Source organism: Ictalurus punctatus, chromosome 18 (assembly GCF_001660625.3).
Source record: "Ictalurus punctatus breed USDA103 chromosome 18, Coco_2.0, whole genome shotgun sequence".
NCBI classification, from domain to species: domain Eukaryota; kingdom Metazoa; phylum Chordata; class Actinopteri; order Siluriformes; family Ictaluridae; genus Ictalurus; species Ictalurus punctatus.
This window is the reverse complement of record NC_030433.2, coordinates 23395749-23411386: the sequence shown is the minus strand read 5'-3', so window position 1 is coordinate 23411386 and position 15638 is coordinate 23395749. Positions and strand designations below refer to the sequence as shown.

The window sequence follows — 15638 nt, the reverse complement described above, 5'->3', positions numbered from 1 at the left end:
CTAATTCCTCCCGATGAGTAATGCGTTAATTGTAGTCTCATAAAGCCTGTTGCACTTCTGATCCAAGAAGTAAAAGCACGGTGGTATAAATAGCACACAAAATGTTTGTTAAGTATGAAACTTTACTATGGTTAAGCTTATGTGAAATAGATTACTAATGTCATATGAAGATCAACGTACCGCGTAGTGAAGGGACGGGTTTGCACGGTGTGGTACAAGACTACACGCAAAGTAAAGATTATTCAGATGACTCATCATTTCATCATTGTTTCCTGTTAGTATTTTTTTTTTTTTACTTCATTTAAATGTTGTATTAATTAAAAACAAAATAAATAACTGTTCTTTAGCTAAGGTAATGAATGGAAGAAGATTTTAATGAGATGGATAAAATAGACCCCATCTTTCACATCTAGTGAAGTTTTCGGAGTAACCCTGTAAAAAGCAGTTAGGAATCTACAATATACAGTCATCCAGCATACATCCTTTTTAGATTTACTTTTTTTCAAACAGCAGGTATGTTTGCCGGGTTTTAAGGTCTTAAAAACCTCACAGTAGACAAAAAAAACAAAAACAAACAAGCACACATTTCCGATCTACAGTCATTATCCACTCAGTAATCCCTCTCTTACACTTACACTTTGAATTGCTTGTGGGAATCTATTAGGTTTAATTCCAGTTATTTGCTATAAAATAAGAATCCGCTGGTCACTGAGTGTTCTTTTTTTTAAAAAACAAGCCCAAGTTGGCATCCCTGTTATTAACTGTCCTGCCTCTGCTCCTCCAACGCTGAAAATGTTCATATAGAGTGATCATGGGGCAGCAGGATTCCCGCCCCAATAGGCCTCTATTAGTGATAGTTGCAATTCCCATTTTGACCACTAGGTATAATAATAACTCTATATCCGTCAAATAGCGACTTTTTTTACATTGTTGGTCCCTCAAAAGAGGTAATTTGTACTTCAATGGAATTTAAATCGTATGGGGTTGTGTGTGAAGAGTAACATTTGTTATATGGTGCCCATATGTATGAGCTACCACTGAAAATATATATATAACATACTGTTTTGGCTGAATACATTATGCTAAAAGTTTGAAATGCATTCATATATATGTTACCAAGAAATAATAAAATGCTCCAGTTCCATCTCTGTAAAAATTATTTTTATTTTACAGGTAAGAAAAGGACTTCATAAAACCCACTTATTAATCCAATTAATATCCAACAGAGATATTAAATTTGAAAAAAAAATTTTTTTTTAAATGAAATGACAGACCAAAGAGATATAAAGAAATACTTCAAAAATAACAATGCATTTCCACCCAGTAATGACCTCTCACTGGAGAGAAATCAATCGGGATTGAAAAGATTGTAGTTATTCCAAACGATGACGTCGCGTCTTCATCGTCAGTCGGTTCCAGTCCTCAAGGACCAGAGTACGCTGCTTCAACACACCTAATTTACTTCATCAAAGGCCTGATAGTTAATATATTAACTCTAACCGGGTTATAATAGTCGAGTACATTCACATGTGCAGTTACACATACTGGCTCTGAGGTACATTTACGGAAATCTTTTAATAAAACTTTTCAGAATTCCAAGCAGAAAAATTTGCTGCCGTTTGACTATTTTTGAAGGTAAAGCACAATTTTACCCCCATAATAAAATGTAGATTTTACACAGTGTTATAAACTTCAACACTTTATCTGAAAGGTATTTACACCGGGCCTTAATTACACGTTCCGAAACAACGCATATGTATTTTATTTTATTTTAAAGAAATGTCACTTGATGATTACGTAAGGCTTTACATGAAAAAGAAAAGAGAGAAGAACTCTCGCTTACTGTTATGGGTTAACTATTTGAGACTGTAATCCCCCCCGTTTTGGTCGCCTGCCAAGTCCCGCCCACCAGCCAGCGCTCCAGTATCATACAACAGCTACTAACCAGCTAGCTATCTGCCCTCTTCCGCATACACGTGCTCACAGGCATACCCGATTGGCTAGTGAATCCGTGACTGATAGTAGAGTAAGAAACGGAAAAAAAACGCTCGTTTTTGCTTCCTCTGATCTTGAAAGTTATATTACTTTGTCTTTACTAACTGCAGGTGCGTGAAAAATCAAGGTGTCTCATCTGAAGTCTTCTATGAGGCGTCCACTGACCTTTTGGATATTATATCATGTCTATGTAATTATATGCTGCCGGTCTGCTTGCAATCAAAACTATTACGAAGCACCACTTCACGTATTTACAAGGCTCACACGAACCGTTTTTAAAAGCCCTCAGACTACAGTGGTAATCAGTCTGCGTTTATCACAGTTACACAAAGCACTGTGTAAACTTTCTACGACGTTATCACAGTGTCCTGAGTGCGCCGTGGGTAAAAACAAAGCTAATAACTTAAGACTTAAAAGGGAAAAGAAATCGCAGTATCGATTTCAAAGCGTCGAGCGATAACGACGATTTACAGATGTCTCCTCTTCTCTTTTTCATGTATATAAAGGACACAGTGCAACGCTTATGAAATGTTAGAAAGCCCTTCGAATATAGTGCTGCCACACTTATGATGCGACATAGTAAGTAACTGTGAAATGATTTCTTTTCCTTCATTAAAATCGTCCTGATTCAAAACGGAATAAAAACTATATTTATGTTACGTTATATATTTAATCAGCGTGCAGCGAATTTGGATCCTTCATTAGATGCAGCACTGTTATAAGAAGTGATTTAAAAGCTATGTTCAGATTAAGGCAGGGAAGAGGAGTGGCCAGGACAAGTGACTATCCTGATTGGTTGCTTTACGCTCTCAGTCAGCAAGGAATCTCTGTAAAGAAGAAATCGGGGTATTTTTTTAGTCGTTTGAGTCGAGTATAGCATGTATGAGCAATTAAACAAGCTACAATGTTCACATTTGCATTACGTAAAAAAACAAAAACAAAAGATATCTAAATAGAAAAGTTGTCTGTATCAGTTTATCCATGTCATTACAGTACCTGAATCATCTCTACAGTTTTTACCTGAATCATCACGGCAGCGGCGACGACCAGCACGCCAATTAGAGCAATGCGAGCCAGCTTGCCCATCTCCACCTGTCTGAGGATGAAGAAGCGAGCCCAGTCCAGTTTCTTCGCCGTGTGCGGAGGGTAGCGCATGTTGTTCACTCCTTCCATCTTCAACTGCTTAACGAGGCAGCCTCGCAGGTGACTTAGCTGGTCAAAGGTAAACTTACCGTGGTAGCAGCCCATCCCACTGTTGCCTGCAGGGGGCGCCATACATTTAGTTTTAAACCATAATAACTGGCATTTTTATGAACGTATACTTGTCACATTAAAAAAAAAAATTCTTCTGTATTTAAAGCATAAAATTCAAAACCCTAAATACAAATCTCAAAGATTCAAATGCAGATTTTATGAAAATTAAGACAAAGCTGAAGCATTTTTGTTTTGTTTTTTTGGTTTTTATTATTATTTTTTTTTTATCTGAAAACTTAATCCATACTTTTCAATTGTATGTTGTTTAACCCTTATCCCTATCAAGTTCAAGAAAAAACAACAACATTGGCATCAATATAAAAAATATTTAAATATGACATGTACGTAACTGAAATATACAGAATTAAATTCCATATACTTTCCTCAGCTTTCGAGCTCCACAGAAATGATTCCACTATGAGATTCTATCACATGCTTGAATGCTTCCTGTAAATAATACTGAGATCTGTTGTGATTGGGTGAAATTTGGGCGTGTAGGTCATCTGCTTACCAACGCCACCAAAAGGCAGAGAGCTGACTGAGAAGTGGACCAAGCAGTCGTTGGCCAAAACGCCTCCGCTGGAAGTCTCCGAGATCATACGTTTGATCAGCTAAACCAAGCAAAGAACGCAAACAATAAATCATTTTGAAATTCCCTAGAATTGTACCCGGAGTGACTGTTTTACATAATAAATAAATATAAAAGCATGGTGGGATTTCGCAAGCTGGCCAGCGCAGCCAGATACTTTTTGGCTGTGAGTTTTAAAACTAACCTAAAAAAAACTTTCCAAGATGTATTATCAGTGAAGGGAATGACAATGTGCGACATTCCTCGTGGACATGTATGAAAACACGTTCTAACAGAGAGCCAGATAAGGTAATGCTTTGGATGGACCACCTTCATAGAACTGTGTGTAATGCTAGCAAACTTCCATACAGCTAACTGTGATAACTAGCTGACACAGGTAGTGACGGTCAGCTGAAAAACTCATGAGAGCTCATTACAAAGAGAGACAGGACAGCGAAGGTACTCTTGACCATCCTAACAGCAAGCAAATCGGCATGAGCCGACGTTCACGTGTTTATAGTGTTATACGGCTAACGACTGTCCTAATGGCCGAGCGGGAAAAACCAAGAAACAGGTCGGGGGGAAAATGCTATCATTCTAACTCTCATCTAATTGAGCTCCACTGGTGTCGGTAGATTTTTGTTTGAGTTTCAGTGTTGTTGTGCTTGAAGTACTTAAAAATGCTAGAGCGCTAATCTTCACTAATTGTGATTAATACACCTTTAAACACCAAAATTCTCCCATGTTTAAACGTTCTGCTTTTAATTTTTTTTTATCCATGATGCCTTTCAACAAAATTCACACCACGGCGCCATCTGGTGGCTCCGACCGCTCAATGCAAAAAGTGTCCAACGTTCCACACTTCAAGTTCTGGTGCTTTTAGCACACCTCGTGTCGAACACATTACTTGTACAAAGCTTGTGAAGTGTGCCATTTGAGACCGTACAGCTTGTGAATATGCAGCAAGAACTACGTGTAGATGACGTTTGCCTTTAGTGGTAGACGCTGCGTCTACCTTGTTGTCCGAGCTGAAGACGTAGAGGGCCAGAGGTTTCTCTCTCTGGTTGATAAAGTCGATGGCCTCATCCACACTGCCAACACTCAGGATAGGCAGAAGAGGTCCAAAGATCTCTTCTTGCATGACCTTTGCCTCGGGCTTCACGTCTCTTAAGACTGTCGGAGCTGTAGGCGAAGCACATGGTACGAACTCCAGGATTAATAATGTAAAACAATAAGTGTGCGTTTCTAACTGGTGTAGTGATAAAGAAGGTACCGTTCTACCATTGTACCATTCCAAAAACGAATACACTTAGGCTGAACACTATGCCACTTTCAAATACGTTGTAACTGCAATAGAGATAAAAAAAAAAAAACCACGCTAGCATCAGAGATAAAGCCATTTTACCAATGTAGCACTCAGACTCATCATTTTCTCCTCCTACAGCCACCGTGCTGTCCTCCATCAACGCCATCACTCTCTTGAAATGGCGCTTGTTAATGATGCGTCCGTAGTCCGGGCAGGTTTTGGGATCTTCTGTGTAAAATTCCTTTTAAAAATAAAAACGACAGGAAAAAAAAAAAAAGATGTCAACTACAATCCAGTGACATGAATTTGTCTTTAATTCAAAACAGCTGACTATAATTTCACCTTCATATGAACTGCTAAGGTTAGGCTAAGGCTTCAAATAACCTGCCAGAGGTTCACATACTTTTGCACCACTCACAGATATGCAATATTAGATCATTTTCCTCAATAAATAAATGACCAAGTATAATATTTTTGTCTCATTTGTTTAATTGTTTTCTCTTTATGTACTTTTACGACTTGTGTGAAAATCTGATGATGTTTTAGGTCGTATTTCAGCACACACACACACACACACACACACATATATATATATATATATATATATATATATAAAATTCGAAAGGGTTTAGACCCGTTCTAAAACGTGTAGACCCGAATTAGTCGTACGCATACCTTCACGTTCCTCTTTATCTCTTCTATTACTCTGTCCTGGATGCTCGGGTCACAGAGGATGTAATCTGGTGCGATGCACGTCTGACCACAGTTTGTGAACTTTCCCCAAGCAATACGTCTGCAAAAGTGTAAAAGAAATACAGCGCCGTTTTTCATAGCAGGTCTATTATAGATTTAAAGCACCGTAATAATGATGTGGTACCCTTAAGAAACGTAAACCATAACAACATGTATTGCAGAGAGCGACTTATTGTTATTGAGACTGATATGAAATCGACAAATTGCGTTTCTAAAAATCTTCGATTTTGGTCGAAACACCTGGTTTGAACAGACTCACCGACAGGCAATGGTTAGATCGCAGCTCTTGTCGATGTAGCAAGGGCTCTTTCCACCTAGCTCCAGAGTAACAGGTGTTAAGTATTTAGCAGCTGCCTCCATGATCACTTTGCCGACCATGCAGTTCCCGGTGTAGAAGATGTGATCGAATCTCTGCTTCAGCAGCTCCTGAGTCTCTGGGACTCCACCAGTAACCACCGGGTACATCTCCTGAAACAGTCAGGTGAGATCATTTCACTTACAAAACCAGGCGACTTTGTAAAAACGGACATAACCTTGTGTGAATAGCATTTAATATGTCAGGAATAAAACACTTCGGGGCATGCTGCCATAGGAAAATAATTAACGATGATGTGGTGTATTACAGGCTGATGTGAACTGGATATCATCCTGAAAATGATCATTTTCTAATAATGTCATGAACTGGTTTGTTCCTCCAGTTTGCCAACAACTACAACACCACGTCATGCTTTTCATAATTACGTTTAATCTTGTAGACCGCCAGTGAGACGAACTAGTTCCTGTTCTCGCTTACATTACAGCAGCTATAAACAGTCGTTGTCATATCACAGTAAACCAGTGGACTACATTTCCCATCCTGCACGGCGGACTACAAACATGGCCGCCATGGACCGCAATTCCCAGAACACCCGCCTTCGTTCTAATCGGCACACCTACATCCAATTCACAGCACTCACAACTACAGTTTAAAAGGACTTTCTATGCATAAACTCTTTGTGAAGTATACGCTCAGTTGCCTTCCATCGTTACCAAGCCTTGAGAGCATATTTGTTTATTCTGGTTTTTGACCTTGTTCTCGTTTACCACCTTGTCGCTTTGCCTTGCCTTGTTTGGACTGTTTTCCTGATCGACTGACCCTCGTCTGCCTATGAACCTTGATTTCTGCCTGATCCTGTGCACTTATTAGATTAAACTAATTAACCCGCACTTGCTTCCGTCTCAGCTTCCATTACGTGACAGTCGTTCCAACACTGGACTCTTTTTTTCCCTGTCTCTTGAAGTTGATGAGATAATAATACGCAGCTTGTCGTATTACCAAGAAACTTTAAAAAAAAAACCAAAAAAAAAAAAACCCCACTCCATCCTGAAGACTTTTTCACGTGTCGTACAAACGCTGGAGACTCCTTCTGACTGCGTCTCAGAAAACATCGCCGTATTAACGTTTACGCACGCTTTTAAGTCCCTGTGTAAGTTCTTACTACAGAAAATAAAACACACTACAACAAGCACATTAATATAAATCTTTTTAACCTATAACGTTAACTAATTTGAAATAATCTGCTAAGAAAAAACAAAAGGCTAAATAAAACGTGAGCTGGTTGGTTCTAAAAACCGGGTCCTTTTTTTTTTTTTTTTTTCGTTTTTAAAATCCTGTTTAATTTTTGAACGTATGATGCGTCAAAAAGGTCTCATCAGAAATGTTAAATTCTCCAAAATTTAGCTCCACGGAATCGGTACAAAACAAAAACCCTTAATCCTAGATCTGACAACAAAAACGGTTTCCTCTAAAATGTGTAAAAAGCTGTTTTTTTAAATAATAAAAAAGAAAAGATAAGAAAAGAAAGAAAGTGTGTAGCATTTCTCCACTATCAGCGATCGGTGATTTCGAACCTTGTCGATGTACAATGGCAGAAGATCCTCCATCGCTTTGGCAGTATGAACACACACTTCTGATGGCTTAATAACAACAGCATTGCCTAAAAAACAAACACACGTTATTATTTTTTCCAATTATAATAATCTTATAAACCGATGTAAAATCTGTAAATCCTTAGCACAATAAAAAAAAAGCTAAATAAATGAAAAAAGGCCATTTTAAGTGGATCACTACAGGGATGGAGATACGTAGTCGAATTACTGAATGAAGTGAGCGTTGTGAGCGTTAGGCGTTAGCATTTCAAATCCTCCGTCCATCTAACAAATGCTAATTTTATAATAATAATAATAAAAACGTTCTTTCATAAAGTGCTTTTAGTGTCATGAATGATGCATACGCTGGCTGGTCAATTACAGCTCGATCTCCAAGTTCAGACGCAGGCTGGGAGCAATTTAAAAGCCTGTTGTATAATGCCGTGAACCTTGCATGCACCTAGAAGGTCTTTCGCCGTGTCTACCTTTAACCTTATTGATAACAGGAGGGAGGGAACCTGAAGTGTACTCTGATCTATTAGCAAACACAGGACTGGGGCAAAGTGTGGTAGAGAGCAGACAAACTCCAGCACAGAATATCACTGGATTAGTGCTAGAATAAAAATCTTCCATTGTGCTGTGCTTTTATTTCACCAAAAAGCATTTGGTATATATAACATAAACGATAAATGCATTAATGAGCCAACAGGGGGCTCTGTTGTAAACACAGAACAAATATTATTATTATTATTATTATTATTATTATTATATATACATTTTCCATACCGCTTATCCTACACATGCTCGTCTGAAACCTGGAGTATATCCCAGGGAGCGTGGGGTACAAGGCGGGGGACACCCTGAATGGGGTGCCAACCCATCGCAGGGCACAATCACACACACATTCACACACTACGGACAATTTGGAAATGCCAATCAGACTACAACGCATGACTTTTTGACCGAAGGAGGAAACCAGAGTACTTGGAGGTAACCTCGGTGTATTATGTGCTACAGAAATGCTGGCACAGTGAGATGGTTTGTGTTTGCGAAGGGTGGCTACTAAAAAAACAGCAGTGTAATAGAGATAGCATATTATTCTTTCTTTTTTTTTTAAACTGACGGTATTAGTACAAGTACATTTCACACATGTACGTGTACTTGTTTTCCATGTTTCGGAGTATTACGTAAACGTACGAGATAGGCTAATATTAGCTTAAAATGTCTACGGACACACACTGGATACTAACGCTTATTCTCTTAAAGTAAATAACAGTATTATAAAAATGTACTTTTATTTTGGAGGGGTTTTTTTTTTAAATCGGATTTTCATTTACATTAATGTTGCACGACCTGTACGCGACCTTTATATGAAAAGCCACAGAGACACAGCGTCTGTTATTGTGTTTTCTTTGTAGCTCTGAGGGCTTCACGTTCTTTTGGCATGGACACAAAAGGCCATTTTGTAAGAGATGCGTTCTGATTGGTCCTTTTAAACATTAAAGCATTGTTACTCACTCACTGGAGAAGACAAAGCTGGACTGTATACGGAATGGAATAAGATGGAAACGTTGCCAGGTATATTAGGCAAGATGCGTTCTATTTATTTCAAAGAGAGCTGTGTGATTTTTGTGTCCTGTGTTCTGAAGAAGTCCAAATAATCATAAAGGGCACCTGCAGCGATGGCGCCGATCAGTGGTTGGATGGTGACGGCCCAGGGGTAGTTCCAGGCCCCAATTATGAGCACCACTCCCAGTGGCTCGGGGTGAATGTACACCTGATCTGAAATGGTCAGCAGGTTTTTGGTCACCGGCCTTGGAGCGGCCCACTCAGCTAGCTTGCTGATAGCCATGTTGATCTCTCCCTCCAGACCCAGCGTCTCATACAGAGGGGTGCCAAACTCACTCTGTCAACACAAACAGCCCTCCTGAATATTACACCATTTTTCCCCTTAAGTGTACATAAACTACATAACAAACAATATTTAGAACGCTAAACCATACAATGTTATACATTAAGAATGTATCAAATCTGCGTAGACATATCCCCCCACGCCGGGTGCTCGATTCCACAATCGGGGTATGATTTGGATATTACATTTCCAAATATGTATATAAAGCTAAAATACATTTGAAACCTTTTAAGGTAAAGTGTCCTTCACAACAACTTACGTCCACGTGTCAGATAAATAACCTAAAACATCTACAGAATTTTTGGCACTGTAACTACACTCTCATTTTTATTTAATCATTATTATTTTATTAAACTCTTAAACTCAAATTCTCTGCATTAATGTGTGAATCTCATGCTTGAAACTTTATACCCCCCATTATAGGCTATGAAAAATCTCTATTTCAGTCCAACAACATTCACACAACCCTGTTACACGAACACATTCACTCTTACGAAATATCCATATATTCGTATGATATAATAAGTCACATGTTCAACAGGAAGTTGCGGGAAGTCTCGGGAGGACGAAAAGGAAGTTCTCTTATTGTTTTTTCTTTATCCCCCCCCCCCCCCCCCCCCGGTTATATTCATTGTCGAGGTTGCTTTGAGAGTCCTGAACATTCTCATGTCGTTAGCATCGATGTTCACTAACCACTTTTTTTTTTTAAATTCAGTGTATTTGTTAATTATAAAGAATAGTTAAATGCATGTTTTCTAAGATTCGGTGTTGCGAAATGATTCATTTATTTTTTAAAAAAATTACATTTTTAAGAGTTACAAGGGCTCAACGCCAACACGGTCGCGGAATCACCCGAACGATCTTGTAAACACCAGTGACGAGGAGGCACCTTGTTGAGATCCTTCTTGAGAGCATCTGCGATTTCCTTCTGCCTCTCCACAAAAAGGCGCTGGAGGTTCTTGAGCTGGGCGATGCGGTACTCTAGCGGTTTGGTGCGGCCAGTACGGAAGGCCTTCCTGGCACGCTCCACGGCCTTCTGCTGTTGAGACATCCTGTGAAAAGAGGAGTCCTTTTTTACCCTTCTTTTTTTTTCCCCCTTTCACCACGGCTCTACTTCTGGCACATCCTGAGCTCACTTCACTCTTGTGAATGATCCAGAACGAGAGAACGCCAGATGAGGAGGAATTCCCATCCCTGAGGTCAATGCCTCACACAAATCAGAGCCAAAATCCAATTAAACTCATAAAATCCATCAGCAGCTCTAGACTTAGATTGTTCTCTTGTAACTACATACCAATCCATAGTCATTACTCAATAATACGACAATATAATATCGCTATTGTGTTAAATTATATCAGATTTTGTTTTCACCGAAATTGTACAATACTCGATGACGATATGGATAAACATGCAGTTGAAAAAAGAAGTAAACCTATGCGTGATATTATGCGGAAAGTCTGAAGAGGTGGCTTAATATAACACTTATTATAATTATGTAAAGATATACTGTATTTTTCAACCCTCCAGCGGCTGGGTAACGGTTCCCTGGCTAGCTACAGTCAGCACTGTACGTTCTGTACATTAGCTAGCTATTTCCAAAAGGGCTAGTGAACAATCAAGTCAAATTCGTTTGTCTGATTTATCAGAATATTTATGATGAGTAAACTAGCTAGTCATACAGGATCAGGCATGATGACTTTTTTTTTTTTATCCGTTAAAAGTTATTTACTCTCAACTCCTGAATACTCGAGGACGTGTAAACATAGATACCTTCACTCAACATCTCCACCTCTACACGCCTGCTTATAATCGGAGTAATAATACTGTATTTCGACCCGTACTTTGACTTAAGGACAGTTTCTATGTACTTTGGAGTTTTTATTTCCTTTTATTTTTAAGTATGACGGATTCTGAAGACTTGAATAAAACCCTACTCCGGGGTACTTGATGAGGATGCCTCCTCAGACTGACTCCTGGTCTGCAGTACTTATGAACTCTCATGGGTAACAGTCTAGCCAAACATGTCACAATATAACACTGCATGGAACCAAGAGCTGAAACATCTCCACATTTTATAATGCAGCAGCAGATGTTTTTCCTTCATCCTGCATCTTCAACCTGTTTTTTTTTTATTATTATTTATTTATTTAATTGATCACTAAATGGAGGAAAGGCTCCGGTTCACTGCGACATCATGTGACGTTTGTTTGGGCGACAGCTCAACGGAGATTAAACCAACAACCATCACAGGGCGGTGACGTCATTCGGAATATTGTTTACTTTTATCCAGCAATGTAACTGCCCTTACATACATACATACATTACATACATAGCTTACATATGGCCTGTGATCTGGGAAATGTTGACACATAAACACAACCTCTCTTCCCTTTACAGCTCAGAAACGCGTCATGTATCTATGACGCGGAAACAAGGAACACACACTGGATCCCAAATAGACACACTGTAGCGTCGCAGATTGAAAATAAATAAACAAATAACAATAAATGTTACCCCAGTTGTGTTCCTGTTCCTCTCCGCCGAACTTCACAGCGCTGACTCAGTCAAGCTTATCGGGGCTGCAGCGGCCAACCACGGAGCACGCGACCGACCCGTTAACGGCAGCACCAACCGAATGGGCGGAGCTATGCAAAAGAGGCGGAGACTGAAGCGGCACATACAGTAGACCACAGTGTGTTATATAGAGTATCAATAGATTATAGGATAAATATACAGTACTGTCTTAGACACTTATATTTATATAAGTATATAATATATAATATCTATCTATCTATCGATTTATTTATTTATTTATTACAAAAATAAGATTAGTTATACAGGGTGTGTGAAAAGTCAGGACCCAATAAGAGTACCATAAGCACTATGTCTACCCCTTCATCCAAACTTAATGGCATTTTCACCTGTAAGGGAAAAAAAAAAAGAAAGAAACAGTTTGCTGGCAAGCTAGGTTTTTGTAAATTAGCTAATGGGCAAATTCGTTAAGTTGCTAAATTACTTCGTCTCGTTAATGATCTAGTTAAGTTTTGTAAATTCGCTAGTTATATTTGCTAGCAAGTTAAGGTTTGTAAATTAGTTCGTCTCGTTAATTAGCTAGTTTAGTTTTGTAAATTCGTTAGTTACATTTGCTAGGAAGTTAAGCCCTGCTGAAAAAAAAAAAACGAAAAAACTATAGAAACCCTCATAGAATTTGTAATGGTTTTACATTTATGGCATTTGGCAGATGCCCTGATCATTTATACATTTTGAGCAGTTGAGGGTTAAGGGCCTTGCTCAAGGGCCTAGCAGTGGCAGCTTGGCGGCGCTGGGATTTGAACTCACAACCTTCTGGTCAGAAGTCCAAACGTCTTAACCACTGAATAAAAAAATAATATAAAGAAATTATTTGGCCATATTGTGACCGATTACTAGATATGAATTTCTTTTTTTTTAAAAATATTTAAAACACAATATCGCACCCACAATCATGCTGTTGTAGTGAATATCGATGCTTAATTGTAGAACATATCAATTTATTGGATTTGAACATATCACTTTATCGGATTTATTGAATTTATTTATTATAATAATCAGCTAAAATAAAATATCATTCAAATTTAGATATATTTTCATATATATAATATATATGAAATGTTTCTACACTTCAATACTGTAAAGAGCAGTAAACAGAAATAAAAATAAACAAAGTCAATATGTGGTGTGACAAGACTCAGTAGCCTCAAGTATCAGGGAATTGAGACAATAATGTAGAAGTCATAAAATCAATAGCAAAATTTGTACTAATAAATACAGACTTTTGCACAGTACTGTATGTAGTTTTTTTTTTCTTTCAATTTCCACATTTTTTCATAATAAAATACAATCCCCAATACATTATACATTTCTGAAATCCTCAATATGTTGACTATATAAGTGTGAATGCAAAATCGTTTTTTTTTTTTTTTTTTTTAAAAAGCTTAAATGTTTATCAAGACCATTTAAATGAAAACCATTTTAAAATTCTGAAATAATAAACATCTGTAGATTATTTGATGCTTACATGATGCTTATTCTCGTACACTAGTACATCTTATACATATATGCATCATCCAAATGTGTACTAGTAATCAAGACGGTTTGATAAATTTACGGGAAAAAACTAGCCAAAGCTTGTTATTTTTTCTACCTCAGGTTTTTGGGATCAGTTAAACTGTCCCAATCTGCCTGATGTCCCAGCATACCTGAATTCACCTTATACGATCTAAATAAGGTTAGCATGTGGTATAAAAGAATGGAAGAATAACATATATGTAATATTATTATTATTATTATTATTATTATTTTTTTTTTAAAACAGCTATAATCTTTAACTGTTGCGTTCTACGTGACCAGCACCGAAAAGCAATTCATCTGGATCCCAAACACAGCTATTCAAACGCATATTTGACACATATTTGTGTGTCATCTGTCAAAGCACTAAGATCTCTTTCAGTCGAATTCCCATGGCATAATTTTGCACCTGAATCAAAAATTCTCTCTGCTAGCACGTTCTCCCTAAAGCGGGCGAACTGGCAGGTCGGCTTGAGATTTCGCTGCAGGCTTACAGAAGATATTGTGATGTGTTGCCACATCAAACAGAGCACAGGATTCACGTGTTTGCATATTGTGAAGGAAGGGGAAGCTCTATAGACGTGGCACGTCATGAACACCTGTGTGTCAGGGCCGTGCCCTCAGACGTGGGGAAGAAAATACAAGGAGTCCATTGCGCTCAGGTCGGTGTTTCCTAACACACACACACACACACACACTGTATATGTATACACGATGGTGATATTATTAGGTGCAAATAATATGAAGTAAAAAGTCACCATTAAAATAAATGGATCTGTTACTTCCTTGTGTAATGCACAAGCAAATTATAATTCATACATCCAGACACAATTACATTTAGTGCGTACTGTAAAATCTACAAAAGTCTACAACAGGGAAATGCCCTAGAGGAAAATGCATTTGCTTAAAGGCGAATACATTTGTTTGATATCTCACTAGATTTAATGAGGATTCTTTGTCCTGAAATTGCCTAGGAGAAATACTTAACACAGAAACCTTTTCACAAGTAATAGTAGTGTGCTTTCTTGCATATCTGCTTTAAATATCATGGGGCCCCCTGGTGGTCTGGGAGACCTGTGCAAACACATATAGCGCTTATTTTAAAAAGCAAACAAACAAACAAACAAAAATTTCAGATCTGGCACACTGAATCTTTGATTAAGTTGTATTGAATTTGGGCTGAAAAAGAGTACTAACAATGACTCGGCTGTGCGGAAATATCCGGTGTGACTGCTAACCCACTGCTGGCGCAAATGGGGCTTTTTACTTAACTGTCTGTAACTCTGTACTGAACTAAGTAATATTCCTGAGGCTTTGTTCTTACATTTGTTATGACATTTATTCCATTGTGATGTATCAGACCTAAGAAATGTAAGAAAGCGTGAAGTGTGACAACATGCCCCACTCTCCCCTAGCCGTCTTCAAGTATACTCACAAATACTAGCGTACAAACAGTACATCGGTGTACGTTTCTTTGTCGAGTTAAACTACAGTGTGTCCGAAAAGTCAGGAATCGATGGGGATATGTTGGGAAAATCCGCAACACATGATTCCCTGGCTGAGAAAATGTGTAGAGCGTAAGGGTGAACATGTAGAGCATATACAAAATAAAGTATATGTAGTTTTAATCTCATTGGTTCCTGAATTTTTTGGACACAGAAGTGTGTGAATAACTGAATAGCAGCGAAATATTATAACACAGCCAGAGGCCAGGGTTTAAAGGCGTATTCAACAATTTAATAAGTGTTTAGCATAGTTATGCATCTGATTACAGTGTAATAATTAATCAACAAGTTGTTGTTGTTTTTTTTGACAATGCGTGCACACAAGGTTTG

At 38.2% G+C, this 15638-nt stretch overlaps 1 protein-coding gene across 1 annotated transcript; it reads right to left on the bottom strand.

Annotated features, from left to right (window-relative positions):
- Window positions 1–1144: 1144 nt before the first annotated feature.
- aldh3a2b (aldehyde dehydrogenase 3 family, member A2b) lies at window positions 1145–12363 on the bottom strand. The gene is made up of 11 exons (XM_017493053.3): window positions 12211–12363; window positions 10586–10748; window positions 9459–9690; window positions 7767–7852; window positions 6136–6344; window positions 5799–5916; window positions 5223–5364; window positions 4833–4999; window positions 3761–3860; window positions 3016–3254; window positions 1145–2822 (listed from the first exon to the last, which is right to left on the bottom strand). Exons 2-11 carry the CDS (start codon window positions 10745–10747, stop codon window positions 2805–2807), a joined length of 1473 nt encoding a protein of 490 aa, XP_017348542.1. The 5' UTR covers window position 10748; window positions 12211–12363; the 3' UTR covers window positions 1145–2804.
- Window positions 12364–15638: the final 3275 nt, after the last annotated feature.

Coding starts and splice junctions, on each gene's coding strand:
- aldh3a2b (XM_017493053.3), bottom strand. CDS start 10,747: ATGTCTCAACAGCAGAAGGCCGTGGAGCGTGCCAGGAAGGCCTTCCGT. Junction 5,917..6,135: donor GATCTAACCATTGCCTGTCG/GTGAGTCTGTTC, acceptor ACACTTTTGCAG/ACGTATTGCTTGGGGAAAGT. Junction 3,861..4,832: donor TCTTCAGCTCGGACAACAAG/GTAGACGCAGCG, acceptor TGCTTGGTTTAG/CTGATCAAACGTATGATCTC.